This window comes from Trichechus manatus, unplaced genomic scaffold (assembly GCF_000243295.1).
Source record: "Trichechus manatus latirostris isolate Lorelei unplaced genomic scaffold, TriManLat1.0 scaffold00009, whole genome shotgun sequence".
NCBI lineage: Eukaryota > Metazoa > Chordata > Mammalia > Sirenia > Trichechidae > Trichechus > Trichechus manatus.
Genome location: NW_004443945.1, coordinates 27,565,086 through 27,582,045, shown reverse-complemented (window position 1 = coordinate 27,582,045; position 16,960 = coordinate 27,565,086). Strand labels below are relative to the sequence as shown.

The window sequence follows — 16,960 nt, the reverse complement described above, 5'->3', positions numbered from 1 at the left end:
TATCATTTAATATTCATTAACCTCAGAATGTGAGGTTGAACTCCTCAGCATCAAATGACCTTTTCATTTCTGTCTCCTCCTCCTTCTAAAAATTGATACGTAAAGTTGTTTTGTGAGAAGGATTAACATTCTAGAAGCAGTTAATTTTACTGGAACAGTTGTTCCATTGAGCAGTGGTAGCTACTGTGTTCGGAATTGTATTTGAAGCTCGTTTACTAAAGGCTACTGACTGTAAATTATTGTTGTTCTTATATTCATGCCTGAGGGAAGCAAGACCAGTTCTTCTGGGTCCTAGCTGCTTGACCTCACAATGAAGAGGTATGGCAACTCAGCCCACAAAATGTCAAGTCTCCAACAGATTGGCTCCCTATGTATAATTCTGGCTCCCATTTGCAACTTTGGATACATTATTCAATTTCTAGGCTCAATCTCTTACAGTTCCAAATTTTGATTTTTTTTGATAATTGTTATCATCTGAATCCAGATAAAACTAGTCTGAAACTGAAATAAAAATCTATATCTTAAATTTAAAACATCATCTTCTTTGTGATAAGAGTTCTCTTTATCACCATAGTTATTGAATCACATTCTGGTAATATCAGCCAAGAGATTACCGTTGGAGTAGAGGCAGAATTTGACTTGTTGGTCAGGGGTCAGACAGTGTGTCTAGGAAAGCTGAGCTTCCTTCAGCTTGGTGCGTGGTGCAGGAGGGTGCTGGTGGTAAATGTTCAACTTTACACTCAGGGATGCTTGGCGGTGTCACAAGCCCTGAAACTATTAATGATTTTGGTATGGGAATATAGAGTCTCTCCAGTCTTCCGCTATAATAACCATCATTACATTTATTAAACCTATTTTATCTAAAAAAAATTGCATCTTTAAAGACTTCTAGTGACCATTGTTTCGTGGTTATATTAACCATAAATTACCAATATATGATTTTTGATCTTTAAAAATAATCATCTGAATGATCTCAAGTTCTATGCATTCTCTCTGTCCCTCTTCATCTCTTTCCCCCAGCCCCTTTTGGTGCCCTTTGGCCTAATAGCCATTTTGTTTTTAATTCTTTGACACTTCTGTTGTATTGCTTTTCTCTTACCTAAGATTAGGTAATAGACTTATGAAACTATATATTAGATTAGGTAATAGAGATACCTATTAGTATTTCCATCAATTTGTTTTTTCTAAAGAGTTGAGTTGGAGAGTTGTAACTCTGCTGTTATTTGAATTGAATACCTTGTTTTATTAACCACTGAGAATAGTGTGTAGATAATTCTGTTAATTTGTAAGTAACTCTAACTAGTTAACATTTTCACCATTTTTGGAAGATTTAATATATTTTAGCTTGTGTGTGTGCGTGCAAACATGTATGTAGGTTATATTATGAACCAGAATAATAGGTTAATCAGAAAAAGGTGACTTTGTACTGCCTCGTCTCCTTTTGAGGTGTGTATGTGAGGTGGGGAGGGCAGGAGGGATCTTGTAGTTTTAATTTGTGGAAGAAGTTTTTGAAGTTTTAAACTACTATATATCTGACTTAGTTCATTCTTCCTTTATTTTGGGCCAGTGTTCATTTCCATTTAGTAGAAGAATAGATTCCCACTGAGGGTGAATGACATTGTTACTTAAACTGGAAGTTCAGAATCAGTCTAATATGAGATAAAGGAAGTGTCTACATGGTTTCTGGTACTTGGGGTATTTCTTTCTTTATATATTTTTATTGTACTTTAGATGAAGGTTTACCAAACAAATAGTTTCTCGTTAAGCAGTCAGTACACATATGTTTTATGACATTGGTTAACAACCCCATGACATGTCAACACTCTCCCTTCTCGACCTTGGAGGACTCTTTTTTTTGGTGAAAAGATACATAGCCCAGGTTACACCATTTCAAAAGTTTCTACATGTAAAATTCAGTGACATTGGGATTACATTCTTCCAGTTGTGCTGCTATTCTCACTATCCTTTCCAAATTATTCCATCACCATTATCTTCAAGTCACTGCCCCCTAGGCTTCCCATCTAACCTTTTGAGTTGCTGTTGTCAATTTGATCTCTCATAGATAATTGTTTTTTTTTTTTTTTTTTTTTTTTGGTACCTTAGATGAAGGTTTACAGAACAAATAGTTTCTCTTTAAACAGTTAGTACACATATTGCCCTATGACAATGGTTAACAACCCCACAACATGTCAACACTGTCCCTTCTCAACCTTGGGTTCCTTATCACCAGCTTTCTTGTCCCCTCCTGCCTACTAGTCCTTGTCCCTGGACTGTTGTGCCTCATTAGTTCCGTTTTGTTTTATGAGGCTGTCCAATCCCTGGCTGAACAGTGAACTTTGGGAGTGACTTTACCACTGAGCTAAAAGGGTGTCCGGGGGCCATACTCTTGGGGTTTCTCCAGTCTCTGTCAGGCCAGTAAATCTGGTCTTTTTTTTTTTTTGTGAGTTAGAATTTTGTTCTACATCCTTTTCCAGCTCTGTCCAGGACCCTCTGTTGTGATCCCAGTCAGAGCAGTCTGTGGTGGTAGCTGGGCATCATCTAGTTGTACTAGACTCAGTCTGGTGGAGGCTGTGGTAGCTGTGGTCCATTAGTCCTTTGGACTAATCTTTTACTTGTATCCTGTTCTCTTCATTTTCCCTTGCTCCCGAAGGGGTGAGACCAGTGTAGTATCTTAGATGGCTGCTCACAGGCTTTTAAGACCCCAGACGCTACTCACCAAGGTAGAATGTAGAATATTGTCTTTATAAACTGTGTTATGCCAGTTGAGCTAGATGTTCCCTGAGACCATGGTCCCCACAGCCCTCCGCCCAGCAAATCAGTCCCTCAGGGAGTTCAGATGTGTCTATGGAGCTTCCATGACCTTCCTTGTACAAATTGTGCTGGCTTCCCCAGTATTGTGTACTGTCTTACCCTTCACCAAAGTTATCACTTATCTATTGTCCGTTTAGTTCTCTTGGGGTATTTCTTGGAGAATCTACTGAAACGATATTTTGGATTTAATTTAAACATCTAGAGGCCTTTTTAAAGATTTAGAGTATACATGTTTTACATGATTATTCCCATTTTAATTTAATATGAATATGAGATTTAGAGAGATTCAGATTTGAGCAAATTTTGTTGTGCATTTTATTTGAGATGAAAAGAGAGAGAGATAAGTGTTACTGTAATAAAGCAGGCAGATAAACAAGAGGTACCTATTCTAAGAGCAAGAGTGGCGGGCAAAACATTTAGCTTATACTACATTTGCCTGGTGTAGATAGAGTGACAATGCAACCAATGAGCCTACCTCTTAAGAGCTCCCATCTATGGATGTTGATTACATTTATCCAAATTTAGTGCCCAGATAAATCATCCAAAATGCTTTTGTTAATTATATCTTATGCCCCTCCCCATCATTGATTTAGTACATCTGGGTGATCTTCTGATAGGTGAACCATATTTTCTCTTACTCTAAAACTCTGCATTTCTGTCTCTTAATAGGTGTTTTTTGTTAGGTAACTCATTCTGAATATGGATAAAAAAGTTATTTTCCAGCTTTCCATGTGACTGTTGTAACACACACAATAGTTTGTTTTTTTACAAAGTTGCTCACACTAAAAATGCCTAGGGGTTCTTGTTGGTAGAAGCAGGGGAACATTTAGCTTTCCTATGCACACCCGGCTTCAGACTCATCTCTTAACATCATCCTTCCTGTCAACCACATTTCTGCTTCCAGCCCTGCCCATGTGAAATTCTAGAGCTGCCTCTGCTACTGACTCTTCCTTCTATAGTCACTTTTTTTTCTTTTCACCAGATATTTACAGCTAGATTATCAGTGAGCAGCTACACAGATAGTTTAAAAAATGTAAAGACAAGAATGATCATTGATAGGCCTTTCATGTGTTTTTAACTATAGCTAAAATCTTTTGCGTTTATTGAAAAATATTTGATGCATAGCTACAGAGTTTATGTATCGAAAAAGGAATTAAACTTAATTTAAAAATGGTAAAAATTAGAGAGTAAAAATTATTGAAATTGGAGCCAGATTCCATAGTGTGCATAATGAATTGGCCTAAAATTCAAGGAATCCAGATTTTAATACAACCTCCTTCCTCAAGGTGCTGTAACTTGCAAAGTTCCTTGTGCCCATCAAATGCCTGTGATTTAATTGATAGACTTGAATGTATGTGTCTGAAGCTAACTTAAGGAGCTGTTTAATACTAACGACCAACCACAAACAGGATCATTTTGAAGAACTACTTCTCGTGCATATTTTCGTCACATTGAATCACCTGTGGTCATTTAGACAGCCCTAGGAAAATTTTCTATGTGCATATAACATACCAGCTATGTAGGCAGTAGCCTCTATAAAGAATAAAGATGAGCAGTTATGACTTATTTCCTACTCTTTATATTAAAAAAATTGATTTTTTAATTCACTGTTAGAAAATGTAGCTGGTATGTATAAATTAGGGTCCTATTAGTGGAAAGCACATGGGATCATACATTGTCCCTGCCACTGTGATGCACAGTCTTAGTTTGACAGAGCAACCAGCTAGCTTTGAATCTGAGTCGTTTTAGTCCCAACCTCAGTCGCTTTTCCATGTCAACCTTCTTAAGTGCCAGTGGTACCCGGTCCTACCCATCTCACAGACACTGTTGTGCAAATAACATGAAATGTATAAAAATGCTTCTAAAATCTAGGTGTGTGTACATATATGTTGCTGTGATAATATTGAACTTAACTTTACATGGAAGACCTGAACCACCACTGCCTTGTAGATATCTCTGCAATCAAGGGAAAAAATAGTAGTCTCAATAATGGTTTTTGGAATTGAAATATGGAATTGAAATATCAGCATGAACTAATGAGTGAAATTTCTGCTATTTAGAACAGTAACATTAGTCTGTTGTTGAGCAAGAAGAATAATTAAATTATGGTTCATTTTGTCCTTAAAGAAACTGGTATCCATTCTATTGTGTTATGAATTGTGTTATGAATTGTGTCTTGAGATTGTAAGATGTTCCTAATTACCGTGGTCTTCTTACAGGGTTGGCCTTTGCTATTCTCTCATCTGTGCACCCAGTGTTCGGTTTATACGGGTCTCTGTTTCCTGTCATCATTTACGCCATATTTGGAATGGGACGTCATGTTGCCACGGGTAATCATTTCCATGTTTTTGCTTTTCATGTTACTAATGAAAGGGATGTAGAAGTGACCATTAGTTACTGATTGCATTTCCAAAGCAGTTCTTATCTCACTATTAAAAACCTCAGCAAGTATTAGGGTAAGACATTTAACTTTCTGTGTCTCAGATACTCAATATATACTGTGATGTATTGCTATATTACTATGTAACCAAGATTATTGTTAAGAACTCTTTGCATTTTTAAGTTGCGAAAAAAGACCATAAAAGAAGGGGGGATGTTCTGAACTGAAAACGAGATGAGAGAAAGTAAGCACTTTTAAGAAGTTAAGACTATAAATTTCCTTTACTTTAAATTTTGTTATTCAAATAGTGAAAAATATTTTAAATGTTCTTGGCATTTGGACTTAATGATCTTTTAGGTTTCTTCCAATCTAGATTCCATAATGCCCTTTACTTAGTATAGTTCTTGCCTTGCCTACGTCTGTGTTACCAAGTGAAATGGTGAACTGTTACAAATATTCTGATAATAGAGCAGGCTGGTTAGAAACAAAACATGGGTATTGGAGTAAGAGATACCTGAGTGTATGTCTCTTTTTGTTGTTTGCGACTTGCATGACCTTGGGCAAGTTTTTTAAGTTCCATTTGCTTGATCGTAAAATCACAAATAAATAAATAAAACGAAACAAAATAACCCTTGTATGACTGTAGTGAAAATTAAATGAGATAATTGAGGTGCAGTGTCTAGCTTACCACTTCGTGTGTAACTTAACTAGTTCATAATAAGATTAAATAAAAATTGGATATTATTACTCTAAAATAATACCTTCATCAATATTATTAAAGTCATAATAATAAAAGTATTTTTAAACTGAAAATATCCCTAGAGACTTTTTTGTTTTTTTTGTGTATATACGATCTCAGCCTTTAAGTAATTCCTTCTTCTGACTATTTCTTCAGTGGTCAGTTTGTGTTACTGAATGTCTTAGTTTCCTATTGCTGCTGTAACAAATTACCACAAGCATGGTGGCTAAAAGCAACACAAATTTATTATCTTACGGTTAAAATTTAGATGTTGGCTGGTGTTCCTTTCTGGAGGGTGTAGGAAAGAATCTTTTCTTACCTTATCCCAATTCTAGAAGTCACTGCTTTCCTTGACTCATGGCCCCTTATTCTATCTTCAAAATTAGCCTTATATCATCTTCACAACTCTCTTTGACTCTGATCTTCTGCTTCCCTCTTCCACATTTAAAGGAGCCTTGTGATTATAAGACCCCTGGTGGTGCAGTGGTTAAAGAGCTTGGCTGCTAACCAAAAGGTTGGTGGTTCAAATCCACCAGCTGCTCCTTGGAAACCCTAAGGGGCAGTTCTACTACACTATGAGTTAAAATCAACTCGAGAGCAATGTTTTTTTTAAATGGGATGTGATTGCATGGGCCCACCCAGATAATCCAAGATAATCTCCTTATTTTAAAGTCAACTGATTAGCAACTTTAGTTTCATCTACATCTGCAACCTTAATTCCCTCTTGCCATGTAACATAACATAGTCATAGGTTCTGGGGATTATGAAGCAGACATCTTTGGGACACCCTAATTGTGTCTATCACATTGACATATACATTTTCTCAAGCAGAAATTAACTAATTTATAAAATAATATTTTATTTATGTAAATTTGACTTTTTATGTCAATTAGTTTTGTTACAGGGGCAGGATCAATAGTTATCAGTCATTTACAATACTACTACCTAAAGTGTGGTCCATGGACCCTCAACATTATCATTATCTGGGAGCTTGTTAGAAATGTAAAATCTTGGCTCCCATCCCAGACCTACAGAATTGGTGTCAGCATTTTCACAAGATATTCAGTTTATTTATCAGTTGATTAAGTGCCTCATTATTTTGTTTTGTCCTAACACAGCCCTGCTAAATAGACATTATTATGTACATGTTTAGGTGAAAATAAAGCCCCCAAATTCAGAAAGGTTTCTGTGAGATCACAGATTAAACTCACATGTGCACGGATTACAACCCACATGCGGCCAGATCTAAAGACCAAGCTTTTTTTCTTTGTAATTGTCTGCTTAAGAATGCGCTTTTATCCTGTGTTGATGAAAATAGAGAAAAACACAATAATGAATGAAGAATTCTTGAAGCCTATTATTTCTAAATTATCCTGCTCCCTAATTTCCTAACAAGTCAGTTTTATTTTTCAAAACATTTAAATATGTCATTAGCAGGAACAAAAAAAGATTGTTTTAGAACTGACCCAAAAGCATTTCCTCTATTAAACAAATGATAAAAGAAAAAGGCAAAACTAACTTGCCCAATAGGCCATAATTACTGTAAGATGTCAAAAATACATAATTTGATACATGCCTAAATATGCATTTACATAAACCATGCTATCTTCTAAGGGATCGTTGTAGATATTTTACTGGTTGCCTGGTTTTGAAATTACCATGTATGTAAGACTCTGTGTTAAACAAATATTAGCTTCTATAGGAACCTTGCATATGTACATATAATTTACAGACCAAGTACAATGTATCGTACTTTTTAAAAAAAGGTTATGATTTTTTTTAATTGTTGTAAGTATATTTAAAAAAAAACATTTGGCATTTCAACATTTTTTACACGTACAATTCAGTGACATTAATTACATTCATCATGTTGTGCAACTATCACCACTACCTGTGTCCTTATTTTTTCATCCCCCTTCATAGAAGCTCACTGCTTCCTAAACAATGACTCCTTTTTTCCCCCCTTTCTACCCTGGTAACAACTAATAGACTTTGGTTTCTCTATATTTGCCTGTTCTTGATAGTTGGTGGAGGTGAGACCATACAATATTTGTTCTTTTACAACTGACTTATTTCACTAAGCATCTTTTCATGGTTCATCCATATTGGACTTCATTTCTCTTTCTGGCTGAGTAATATTCCATTTTATGTAGATACCATGTTTTATTTATCCATTGATCTATGATGGATATTTAGTTTGTTTCTACCTTTTGGCTATTGTGAATAATGGTACAATGAACATCAATGTACATTTCTCTGTTTGTGTTCCTGCTTTCAGTTTTTTTTTTGGTATATACCTAGGAGTGGAAATGCTAGATCATATGGTAATTTTCTGTTTAACTTTTTGAGGAACTTCCAAACTGTTTTCACAGCAGCTGTGCCATTTTACAGTCCCACCAGCAATGGCTGAGGGTTCCAATTTCTCCATATCCTTGCCAACACCTGTTTTCTTTTTCTTTTTTTAATCATAGCCATTTTAGTGGTGGTGAACTAACCAGTTGATGTTGAGTCATCTCCAACTCATGGTGACCGATGTGGTGTCACACTTCCTTAATCTTTAGGTAAAGGCGTTTTATTTCCGCATATCTACTGTGTCAAAGGGCAGAGTCAGCTAAACCCATCGCTACTGAGATGATTTCGACTCATAGCCATATAGGACAGAGTAGAACTGCCCCATAGAGTTTCCAAGGTTGTAATCTTTACGGAAGTAGACTGCCACATCTTTCTCCTGTGGAATGGCTGGTGGGTTCGAACCGCGAACCTTTCGGTTAGCAGCCAAATGCTTAACCACTGCCTTCTTATTTCTTTTTTATCCTGATACAGTTGAAATTCTTTAGAATCAGTAAAGTAGATATGATTCTTTCTCCTCAGTATACAACATATATATCGGGGGAAATATACAAACTGATTATTCTTTCATGTTCCTATGATCTTTAATATGGGGACTCATTGAATTTCATCAAAACATTCCTCCAGACATATAATATGCAGAATATATTTCTTTTTAACATTATTTTTTTTTATTTTGGTGTATATGCGTATGGGACATTTCCACTTCCACTTTATTATTATGAGATTGATGTTGTTTTCATGAATCAAAAATCACTTTATCTGGGGTTTACCTTCAACTTGGGCAAAATACAGTATCAAGTCACTAAATGCAATAATAAATTATGTTAGAGGCATCTTGAACAGCAAATAATTCACAAAACCAGAGTATAAAAACACCAAATTAGCTATTTTACTCAACAATGTGAATTTTCTTATTTTTATTTAAGATACTACAAATTTTTAAAAGGGAATGAATTAGTTCATTACTTCTCATGTCTTGCAAAGAATATGTTTTGGAACAAAAAGGAAAAGGACAGAAGCTAGAGTGTAAATTAGGGATTTTTTTTTTTTAAAGAACTATGTTTAGCAATTTAGAGAAAATATTAGGGAGACTGTAAAGGGTATGCATCAGAAGGAAAAAAAATAAACATACAATTATTTATTGAAGGCCTACAATGTGATAGGACTGAATGCTAGGTGATTCTACATATGAAATCTCATTTAATCTTTCCCCACATTTTATAGCTAGATATCATCATTTTACAAATAAGGACGCTGAGAAAGTTTACGTACTTGACCAAGATCACAGGTTAATATTCAGACCTGGGATTTTAACTTAGGTTTGTCTAACTCCAAGTCCCATAGTTGTTTTTCATTAGACCCTTATACACACAGAACTTTTTTCTTCCGTAGAACTCTTAAGCTACGAAATGAGCTTAGTATTATTTAAGGATGCCACTACTAGACTTATAAGCTAACCAGGGAAAAAAGTTGAGAAGGTGAGGGAAAGAACAAGGAAGTAGCAGGGAGGTGATAAAGACAAGGGCGAGACCTGTAATGTGGAGAAGGTAGAACGTCATCCACAACATCCTCACCTGTTCTGTGGGAGCTCTGACGTTCTTGATTTCACTTACTGACTCAGAAACAGCAAAGTAGCATTATTGCTGAAGTGACCACCACTGCTACCACCAGTTGCCATTGAGTCAGCTCTGACTGATGGCGACCCCATGTGTGTCAGAATAAAATTGTGTGTCACAGGGTTTTCAGGGGCTGATTTTTCAGAAGTAGATCGCCAGGCCTTTCTCTGAGGTGACCCTGGGTGGACTCGAATTGCCAACCTTTTGGTTAGCAGCTGAACATGTTAACCATTTTCACCACCTAGGGACACCTGCTGAAGGGCAGTACCCCCATATCCATGTTGGCACAGGTACAAAGTCTGACGAAGTCTCTCTCTGGAGATGTTCTTGGGATATCACTCACACCAGTGAGGCTCATTCTCCTTCCTCCAACAAAGACTCTTTTTAAAAAAAAGTCCTTTCTCTCCTACCATTCTGTTCCCTCCTATCCTCCTCTACATCCCAGGAAAGATAGGCCTTAAGTCAAAAATTAACTCCATGATATCTTCATTTTCAATTCCGTGGTCATTTATTTAGTTGCTTTTTTTTTAATTGTGGTGAAAATGTGCACAACAAAATTCAGTTGCCTTTGTATAAAAATTTTTTGCTCTATGCTCTAGGAGATTTAAAGACCATTAGACACACATTTCTACCCTCAAGTGTATCAGACTTTGAGAAGTCTTTTTGTAACATACTCTGAAAGAAATGTCTAAGACCAGATTCCAAGGTGACTGTTTCTTATTTGGTGTTGCTTGTATTGGGCACTGGTATCTTGCCTCTAACACTCAGATTATTTCCTTGACCAGTTTTTTTTTTTTTTTTTTTTGTAATTTATTTATTCATTTTGATTTTATTGTTGTACTTTAAGTGAAAGTTTACAATTCAAGTTTGACTCTCATACCGAAATTTATACATACATTGTTATGTAACCCTAATTGCTCTCCCTATACTGTGACAGCACCTTCCTCCTTTCCACCTCTGATCTCACGTGTCCATTCAACCTGCTCCTGACACTCTCTGCCTTCTCATCTCACCTCCGGACAGGAGCTGTCTATTTAGTCTCATGTGTCTACTTGAGCTAAGAAGCACACTCTTCATGAGTATCATTTTATGTCCCGTAGTCCAGTCGAATCTTTGTCTGAAGAGTTGGCCTTGGGAATGGTTTTAGTTCTGGGTTGACAGAGAGTCTGGGGGCTATGCTTTCTGGGGTTCCTCCAGTCTCAGTCAGACCATTAAGTCTAGTCATTTTACTAGAATTTGAGTTCTGCACCCCATATTTTTCCTGCTCCATCAGGGACTCTCTGTTGTGTTCCCTGTCAAGGCGGTCATTGGTGGTAGCCAGGCACCATCTAATTCTTCTAGTCTCAGGCTGATGTAGTATCCAGTTTATGTGGCCCTTCTGTCTCTTGGAATAATACTTTCCTTCTGTCCTTGGTGTTCTTCACTCTCCTTTACTCCAGGTGGCTTGGGACCAATGGCTGCATCTTATATGGTCACTTGCTAGCTTTTAAGATCCCAAATGCCACTCACCAAAGCAGGATGCGGAACATTTTCTCAATAAACTTTGTTATGCCAATTGACCTAGATGCCTTGATGAGTTCTAAATTTAGTACTTTATGATGAAGACAATGATATTATTGTTAATATGTATTGAGAATGACTTAGCTCACAAAGAGAATAGTATTTGATTTACTCTATATATTATATACCACCAACTCCACGGAAAAGAAACACAGAATAATAGAGCATTCTGATCGTAGTCTTCTTAACATAGTATTAACAACTACCATTTAATAGGTGCTGACTACATGCCATATATTGTGACATGTACTATATTACATTATCTCATGTAAGCTTCATAACAACCCCACGGGGTGAGGAATGTTATCTGTTTACAAACAAGGAGATTGACGTGGCAGTGCTGGGATTTTAGGCCATGTTTGGAGCCACAACCACCACGCTGTTCTAAATCCACAGCACATACTGCCTTTCTTATCCAGTAAGACAAGAGGATTGTCTGTGTTAGATTTCCACTGGGGACTGTTTCTGATTGCCTCATGTCTCTCTCATCCTACGCTGCTGAATACTTTGTGTTGGAGTGTCTGCATCTTGCCTTAGGCCATTTTTCATGAAGTTTCACATATGACCTGGAGCAAAGCAAGGTCTTTAATGGGCTAGGGGGAATGGTTATGCAATACTACAGTTTGTCTCTTTAACCCTCTCTGTGGGAATCAGAAGTTTCCTGTCCTTGTGGCTGCATTCTCAGGTATACAGTGCCAATATGAGAGGCATCAAGGCTCTTGACAAGAAGAAGAGAACAAACTGAAAGTGGCCCTGCATTTGTGCTAGGCCATGACCATTCCTGGGAAATACTCATCTAACAACAATAGACAGAAGTGGTATGTTTAGTCAATTTAAGTGCCACAGCATGTTTTTATACTATACTAAAAGTATACCATGCAAGGTGATATAAGGTCCCTGGGTGGCCCAAATGGTTTGCACTCAGCTACTAACCTAAAAGATTGGCAGATTGAACTCACCCCGCAGCCCTGCAAGAGAAAGGTCTGGTGATCTGCTTCTGTAAAGATCACAGCCAAGAAAATCCTATGGAGCAGTTTTACTTTGTAACACATGGGGTCACCATGAGTTGGAATCGAATAGAAGGCAATGAGTTTTTATGCTGTGTAATCACAGAGGGTAGAAAGATTAAGTCTGGCTGGGAAGATCTGGAATGGATCCTTGTTGGATATAGGATTTGAGCCAGCACTTGAAAGATAGGTAGTGTTTGCAGAGGTTGATTGGAGGAGCAAGTATTCCAGGCAAAGAGCTCTGCATATTTAACCACTGAACTTACTGAGGTCTTTATATTTATCATCACATTTATATTCCTTCAAAACTCTGACAGGTAGGTATTATTATCCCCATTCTGGGGATGAGGCGATTTAGACTCAGAGTAATGTACATTAGATTACATCATTGATAAATGGATAAATTGGATTCAAATCCAGACCATGATCTTAACTGCTCTACTAAGGGCATTCTTTATGCTGGTCTGCACAAAGGTGGGAAAATATATGGCAGAAGAGGGAATAACACGAAGATGGGTGTGGCTGTGTGTTGAATGGAATTGTGTGTATGTAGGCAGGTTTCTGTTTATTGGTGGAGTGTAGTATAGACTAGGGATGCAGGGGAGATTCTTTCTAATACATCTATTTGGTTTGACAACATGGATTCAACTTAAATGGTAGATTCCAACATTTTTTATTAAGTTTATTTTCTAACAATACCCCCCCCTCCCTTTTTTAGGCACCTTTGCTTTAACATCCTTAATATCAGCCAATGCAGTGGAACGGCTTGTCCCTCAGAGCAGCCAGAACCTCACCACACAGAGTAACAACAGTGTCCTGGGCTTATCTGAATTTGAGGTGCAAAGGATCAGTGTGGCTGCAGCAGTTTCCTTCTTGGGAGGAGTGATTCAGGTAAATAATATTGAGACTTGAGAATAAACAAAGGGGGAACAACAGCAAAGCAAAATCAATTTAGTGCTTTGTTTTGATTCTTGTTCGCGTGTTTGTCTCTCCAGATGGACAAAGGGCTGATGTGTTTTACCTTCACTGCATAGAGTAGTAACTCTGTAAATGTTGGTTGAGTGAATGAATGAGAATCAAAATCTGAAGTTATAAGGAAACTGACTCTGTGAGAATGGGCTTCCATATAAGGCACTGGCAGTCCTTGTGCTTACAGTGACCAGATAGTCACTTCACAATGTTACAGGAGAAATTCCTTCAATGGGAAGATGTGACTAGATTTCTAGGATCTTAACCAATTTTAGGAGTCTCTGGGTAGTGCAAATGGTTAATGTGCTTGGCTGCTAATTGGAGGTTTGATTCCACCCAGAGGCACCTCAAAAGAAAGGCCTAATGATGTACTTCCATAAAATCAGCCATTGATGAAGGGCAAGACAGTACACAATACAGGGGAAGCCAGCACAGTTTGTACAAAGAAACGTCATGGAAACTCCATAAACACATCCAAACTCCCTGAGGGACTGATTTGCTGGGCGGAGGGCTGTGGGGACCATGGTCTCAGGGAACATCTAGCTCAATTGGCATAACATAGTTTATAAAGAAAATGTTCTACATTCTGTCTTGGTGCGTAGTGTTTGGGGTCTTAAAAGCCTCTGAGCAGCCATCTAAGATACTCCACTGATCTCACTCCTTTGGGAGCAAGGGAGAATGAAGAAAACAAGATACAAGGGAAAGATTAGTCCAGAGGACTGATGGACCACAACTACCACGGCCTCCACCAGACTGAGTCCAGTACAACTAGATAGTGCCTGGCTACCACCACTGACTGCTCTGACAGGGATCACAATAGAGGGTCCCAGACAGAGCTGGAGAAGCATGCAGAAAAAAATTCTAACTCACAAAAACAGTCTGGACTTACTGGCCTGACAGAGACTGGAGAAACCCCGAGAGTATGGCCCCCGGACACCCTTTCAGCTCAGTAATGAAGTCACTCCCGAGGTTCACCGTTCAGCCAAAGATTAGACAGCCCCATAAAACAAAACGAGACTAATGGGCACAACAGCCAAGGGACAAGGACTAGAAGGCAAAGGGGACAGGAAAGCTGGTAGTAGGGAACCCAAGGTCGAGAAGGGAGTCTAGACATGTCGTGGGGGTTGTTGACCTATGTCATAAAACAATATGTGTACTAACGGTTTAATGAGAAACTACTGGTTCTGTAAACCTTCATCTAAAGTACAATTTTAAAAAAGTCAGCCATTGAAAACCATATGGAGTACAGTTCTACTTTGACACACATGGGGTTACCATGAGTCAGAATTGATGCTATGGCAACTGGTTAACCAATTTTAAGATTTTATGAGTTCACTGCCTACATCAGTAATAGGTGGCCCTTAGCTTGTGCCATAAACTTGCTGGCCTTTGTTCTTTAAGCATCAGGCATGCATGTTGCTGACAGACTCACTGTAGTCTTTCTAGTTCTTTAAAATGTCAGAATATCTAATTTGCTATTTTCAAACATTTGTCACTTTAAAAATTAGATAACTCAGAAGTAAGGATAAAACAAAAGTAACAAGTTCTAAATATTAGGGCATGAATTTGCTTCTTTGATCACATTTTTGCTTACTTCCTCATTTTAAACTGAATTATGTGTAAGTAACCTTCCTAGATGGCTGTGTTCTGAGTTGGTCGATGCTCTATTTTACAGTGTACCATTATTTATAAGGTCAAAGACTGCATAAACTCCAAGAAGGGAGAAAATAATTCATGATTGCCTGGAATTGAATAGTAGGAAGAAAAGATGTGACCTAAAAGGAAGGAAGCATTTAAGTCCCTAGAGTTACATTGCCTTCTAGCTATGCAAAAAAGAATGAAGAATCGAGGATGTCAGCACAAAATAAAAATAACTCAAGACTTCTTGGTTCGTTAGAAAAATAGTCTATCTGAGTGGCAGCTTTGCCTAGGAAATTGATTAGCCTAGAAGGCTTAGTAGGTATTTTCTATGGTTGATGTCTGTGCTTTCATGGAATAAAAACCAGTGTTCTGAGTATCTTGTTACCTTCGCTATATTTTTTAAAGCATGGATGAAGTCAGCATATTCTGAGTCTTGCACAGATTAGACTTGGCACCTTTTTTTTCCTCCTTTGGCTTGTGTGACACCCTCTAAGAGACCTGGCATCTGTCTCCATCTCAGAAATAATCTACCATGTGAACTGGTATTCAGACAGGGATATATTACCTTGAATTTGGTATAGGTTTTCCATTACTACTGTTCATTCAACATAAAAATCTCTGCACTAACACAGTAAAGACAATATTGCTACTCTCCCTGTCTCAATTATTTTCCATTCATATTCCTCTTTGAAATTATATATTTTACCAGCTTTAGACCTTCTATCTTCTTTAAAACATGGAACAAATAGTTTTAGGTATATATTAATATTTTTAAAAATCTAATCAAATACGTAATTAACAATAAGATTCAGCAACCCTTTGTTTGGTATCATTTTAAACATTTTCCATAAATTTAAAGCAATCATCAGGTATTTTGTTACTATCTAGTGTATTTGGATTAAGAATTTCAATGACAATAAAGTATTAAAGTAAAAGCCAAGATTGTAACAACATAAAAATAAAAAAACAACATTTTCATTTCCCGGAATGAAGCTCCCTAGAATCACAAGATTGAAATAGGATATTATTAAAGATAATAAAAATAATTTGGTTTTCACGGCCTTTGATTGCATGTTAAATCTGATGCAAAGAGTTGCATGTTTTGTCTTTTAACTTCCTCAAACATCTGCTTTCCTTTGTTTTTAACTCTGGTCCTGGATATGTGACCTACGATTTAGCCAATTTTCTAACAGATGGCTGGGCTTTATTCTACCTCCAAACTCATCTTCCATTGTCAACTAGAACCTTAGAGTCCTTTGGATCTTTTGGATCCAGATCCTGCATCAAAAATCTTTCAGATCTGAAATGCAGTGAGTATGATGACAATGTCAAAGTATCCAGTTTCTACAAACACAGGAAGTGTTTACATATTTATTTTCGTTTTGTTTTGCTTTTGCTTTATATATTATTCATTTTCAGGCTGATTTTTCTTTTCGCCTCAGACTATCCAACCAATTAAAGTTTCTAGGTTAATAAGATTATGTTAATGTATCTGAAACAATCGTGTCTGATCTGATTCCCAGAATGTGTTGAAATCAGTTAGAACTGCTTTCAGCTGCAAGTAATAAACAACCCTACTACCAGAGGCTTAAACCATCAAGACATTGATTGCTTACTTCTTCTGTTACAGCAAGTCTTAGAAGCAGGGTTCTTGAAGGTCTTCAGTGTTTGACAACCCATTCAGTGTTGAACTCATCTGCTTTCTTTTATTAGATAGTCAGGTCTTGTGACTTAGTAGTGTTTTTCCTTTCTTGTCTTTACTTCTGGTAGTTCAGAATTCAGCTTTTGTCTTTTTTTTTTTTTTTTTTTTTGCCGCACAACTCTCCTCTCTTTTTTACCTGACTTAGATTCCATAACATTGTTTTAATGGTCTAGCATGTCTGTC

At 37.2% G+C, this 16,960-nt stretch overlaps 1 protein-coding gene across 1 annotated transcript in view; it reads left to right on the top strand.

The window, feature by feature from the left end:
* SLC26A7 (solute carrier family 26 member 7) overlaps positions 1 to 16,960 on the top strand; it is a 150,838-nt gene that overhangs the window by 33,794 nt on the left and 100,084 nt on the right. Inside the window, exons 2-3 of the mRNA XM_012559924.2 lie at positions 5,031 to 5,141; positions 13,184 to 13,356. Of these exons, the coding sequence (XP_012415378.1) occupies positions 5,031 to 5,141; positions 13,184 to 13,356 (284 nt within the window). The remainder of the gene's footprint in view (positions 1 to 5,030; positions 5,142 to 13,183; positions 13,357 to 16,960) is intronic.